The sequence below is a fragment of the Populus euphratica genome, unplaced genomic scaffold (genome assembly GCF_000495115.2).
Source record: "Populus euphratica unplaced genomic scaffold, PopEup_1.0 scaffold10.1, whole genome shotgun sequence".
Lineage (NCBI taxonomy): Eukaryota > Viridiplantae > Streptophyta > Magnoliopsida > Malpighiales > Salicaceae > Populus > Populus euphratica.
Genome location: NW_011499856.1, coordinates 367,875 through 371,858, shown reverse-complemented (window position 1 = coordinate 371,858; position 3,984 = coordinate 367,875). Strand labels below are relative to the sequence as shown.

The window sequence follows — 3,984 nt, the reverse complement described above, 5'->3', positions numbered from 1 at the left end:
TCTTAAATTGCATCTCTCAGATTCTGATGCTATTCGACAGCAATGATCATGATAATGTTGGGGCCAACTTCTGTGCAGAGATTAAATTTCTTTCTAGTTATAATTTAGATATATATAAAAAAAAAAAGGGGCATGTACTAACTAATGTGGATACTACGTTTGCTTTCCTCACATCATTCATTCTTGAATTCAAACTGAAAGGCACACTTACGCTCCAACTATAACCTAATTCTTAATTGAGTCCTAGACTAGAATAATTACCAATTGAGTCCCCCGTCTATGGATATTACCCAATTATTCTTCTCCTTAAGACGTTTTCCTTCAAGATAATAAAAAAAGAGGACCTATTTGTGTCAACACAATGCCCTTTTTGATACAATTTTAATGATGGAAGTTAATATTCGAGTAATGGTGGATAGATGGGGATTCAATTGTGAACTTTTTTAGTTGGAGGACTATATATTACATGATAGCTGGTTTCTCTAAAACCCCAATAACCACCTCTGCCCACATCCTACTAACCATAAATATATGGTTACTATCTATTATTGGCTTTGAAATTAAAGCCTTTAGAGGAAATTATTAAGGGTTAAGTTAATTATTAGAGGGATGGCGGCCAATGCAAATGCATCATTGGTTAGTGAAGGAGACGAATTTACCGCTAATTCAATGAGAAGCCATGTGGCCACGTGGTACGATCGATCTCTGAAGTGAAGATAATAATTGAATTTCTAAGTGATGTTTAAGAAGCTATAAATGCACGTAACATGTAGCACTAAAATAATATATCGCTACGTTGGATTTTTAATTATTTGAAGTTTTAAATTAAATATATAGAAGTTGTTTTTACATAATTGTATAAATTTTATAAATTTAGAAATATTTAAAAAATCAGATTCATCTGGTTTAACTCATTAAATTTATAATCCGAATTATAAAATTTATTAGATTGAATTGATTTTTTTATTTTATTATATACTGAAAATATAAAAATTAATTTATAATTAATTTAATATTGAATTCAATACAACTTAAATATTTAAAGTTAATGTAATATTAACTTTGTTTTTTTTATTAAGTGGAGGATGAACTGTTGTTCATTCTTTCTTTTCTTTTTTTTCCTTTTATTTTAAGAAAAAGAATAACATGTACTTTATTGTATAAAAGTGGATATTGCATCCAAACCGAGAATTCAACATGACACACATATTAATCATTGAGCTGCTGTATAATCTTAACAAAGTTATTTTAATTTCTTGTATTATTATATAATATCTCATTTATATTATTTTCTAAGTAAAAAAATTTTAAATTTTAAATTTATATAAATTCATATTACCTTGTGTTTATTTCTTATAAAATAAATAAAAATAATGAAATTTAAATTCATAACCATTTAATTATTAAAACTTTAATATTATATTAAAAAACTATTTAAATTCAATAACTTATACTGATAAATAAAATTTTAAAAATAATTTATATTATTTTCTAACTATTCATATAAATAGTCATTCTTTATATAGTTTATGTCCTTCTCCGTAAATATAAAAGCACACCCACACAGTCATAATATTGTTATTGGAATGAGTTTAAAGCTTCCATTCATTTTGTTACAAATGGGAAATGCACGGTTTTAGTCGTGACCATCCTATCTCCATGCTCTTATAGAGTTCAATTTATATCTTCTATTCTTTATACAATTCCATTTTATTTAGGACACTCACATTCAATATTAGATCTTGATTGGGGATCCCAGATCTAAATTTAGAATAGACAAACTAATTTCATTGACTTTGAGAAGGGATTACCAAGACGTTGACTAAGATTTTGAAGATTTTTTAATTATTATAAGGAAAACAAAGAGAAAAGACACGTACATCCATGGAGCAAATGCAGTTTCCCTCTTCTTCTTCTTCTTTTTGCCATAATTAACTAAATATCTTGTGGGGAAAATGCTATGGCAATTCCCTGAAATATTTATTTACCAACTAGGTTTTGGAATATCGTAAACCATTCTAGATTAATTTTCATTAGGTGAACTCCATGTTGAACTCAAGAAATTATTACATGAACTTGGTTGAGAGAGAGTATGCACCGATTCTATGCAAACTATGAAGACTGTTTTGCATGCTTTACTGATCGACTCCCGGCTGATTGAACCTTTTGGCCTTTACTCTCTCTGTAATTGGCTTTTGCCATTTCTCTTTTTAAAACTCAATAAATTTGCTCCTTTTTGTGATAAAAAAAGGTTTGGAAATAACTAAATAATCACTTGTGCAGCAAGGAGATGAAAGAAAAGATGCAAAATATATGATTATACTGATAGTATGATCACTTGTTTCCCTCATTAATCAAGAGAATTAACCACTCCAACGGTCACCACTAGTTTCAGAGCATACATTGATTTTTAACTTAAATGGTAATATCATCTCTCGTTCAACTACTACAAGGACCAAAAGCTTTCATATATATATATATATATATATATATATATATAGATAACAAACAACACAATTCATTGACTTGTTAAGTATCCCTATGCAATACCTTGATCATGGATGCATAGCAGCCTCGAGACCTGGCACTTGCTCGACGACCAATACCGCCAAAGCACAAGGTAGAAACAGGATATTCACATTCATTTCCATGTTCCTGATCATCATGATCCACCATCATTTTTCTTGTATCAATGTATTGTCTTGGGCTTGACATTCCATTATAACTTCCTCGAGATTTCGAAATCTTCATTGGTGAAGAAGGCACAGAATACGTTGCTGACCATGAAGATGATAACCACGACGAAGAAGAAGATGATGAAGAGGAAGAAGCAGGTGATACAGGCAGGTTTGTTTTCCTTGTAGAACGTTTGGGGAAAATAGAGTCCAAAAGACTAGATTTAGATAGCTTTTTTGTTGGTCTTTTTGGAGTATTGTAAAAGTAGGATGGTGGAGGTGTTAAAGGAGGAAGAGGGTTTTCTCGGAACTTGATCTTAGGAGTTCCTGGTTGAGACTCCCAAGTGAAGGGAACTGCAACAGATGCACCAACATGGTAATCTTCTGTGCTCAAGTTAGCCATGGAGACATCTCTTGTTACTCGTTTAGAGTAGCCCTTTTTGTCATCTTGCTTTAATTTTAAGGACTTTTGAGGAAGCTTTGAGCTACTTGAAAGCATTTTTTTTTTTCTTTGAGACTTTGAGCTACTTGAAAGCATTTTTTTTTTTTTCTTTGAGACTTTGAGTTATGAAGATGTGGAAGATATGGCAGAGAAATAAAGTGGATGAGTAGAGCTTAAGGTAAGCAAGGGTTTGTATTTTGGAGGGTTTCCTAGACCTTGAAGGATTCGTTTTAAGACTTCAAGTTCCCGTGCATGAACACATAGTTAAGTTTGCTTTTCTATTTATATATATAGTTGGGTTTCTCGATGCAATTAGGTCTCAATAATTACTCAATTATTTAGTAAACAAAATAAATACTCAATTATATACTACAATAGTCCTTTTAGAGAGGGAATACCTTCATTAAGGCTACAATAAGTAAATTTAATTAGGTGATAATTTTTTTAAGACAAGGTGCAGTATTTTTTAAAAAAACAAAGTTGTTCTTATACCAAAATAATACGAGAATATTTTAGTAGAAAAAAAAAATCAAAATCATTAAAGTGCAATTTTGTGTGGTATAGCATGGCCCAACAAGTCTTCTTGTCAAAGAAAATATAATATGACACTACACTTTAAGTGAAAGTGTTGTTTAGGATTTAAACCAATGGATAAATTTCTTCTAACGAAATTCAGAAATATTTTAACATTTTTAATTTTTTAGGTATAAGGCTTTTGACCTATCGTGTTAACCCATGTGGGGTGATTCCTACATGGATTATTAAATTCCTACGTACCCTACCATGCATTGTTTATTTTTTGTTTATGAGTTCCCTAATTAGATCAGATTCAAAGTCAATTTATTTAGTGTCGACAGTTAAGACATG

The 3,984-nt window shown here is 30.4% G+C and overlaps 1 protein-coding gene across 1 annotated transcript; it reads right to left on the bottom strand.

Moving 5' to 3' along the window:
* Positions 1 to 2,268: 2,268 nt before the first annotated feature.
* LOC105123222 (uncharacterized) lies at positions 2,269 to 3,351 on the bottom strand. Its single transcript, XM_011022733.1, has 2 exons — positions 3,235 to 3,351; positions 2,269 to 3,192 (listed from the first exon to the last, which is right to left on the bottom strand). Exon 2 carries the CDS (start codon positions 3,172 to 3,174, stop codon positions 2,530 to 2,532), a length of 645 nt encoding a protein of 214 aa, XP_011021035.1. The 5' UTR covers positions 3,175 to 3,192; positions 3,235 to 3,351; the 3' UTR covers positions 2,269 to 2,529.
* Between the last annotated feature and the right edge of the window lie 633 nt (positions 3,352 to 3,984).

Excerpts from the sequence above, each read along its gene's own strand:
- LOC105123222 (XM_011022733.1), bottom strand. The coding sequence starts at position 3,174 with ATGCTTTCAAGTAGCTCAAAGCTTCCTCAAAAGTCCTTAAAATTAAAG.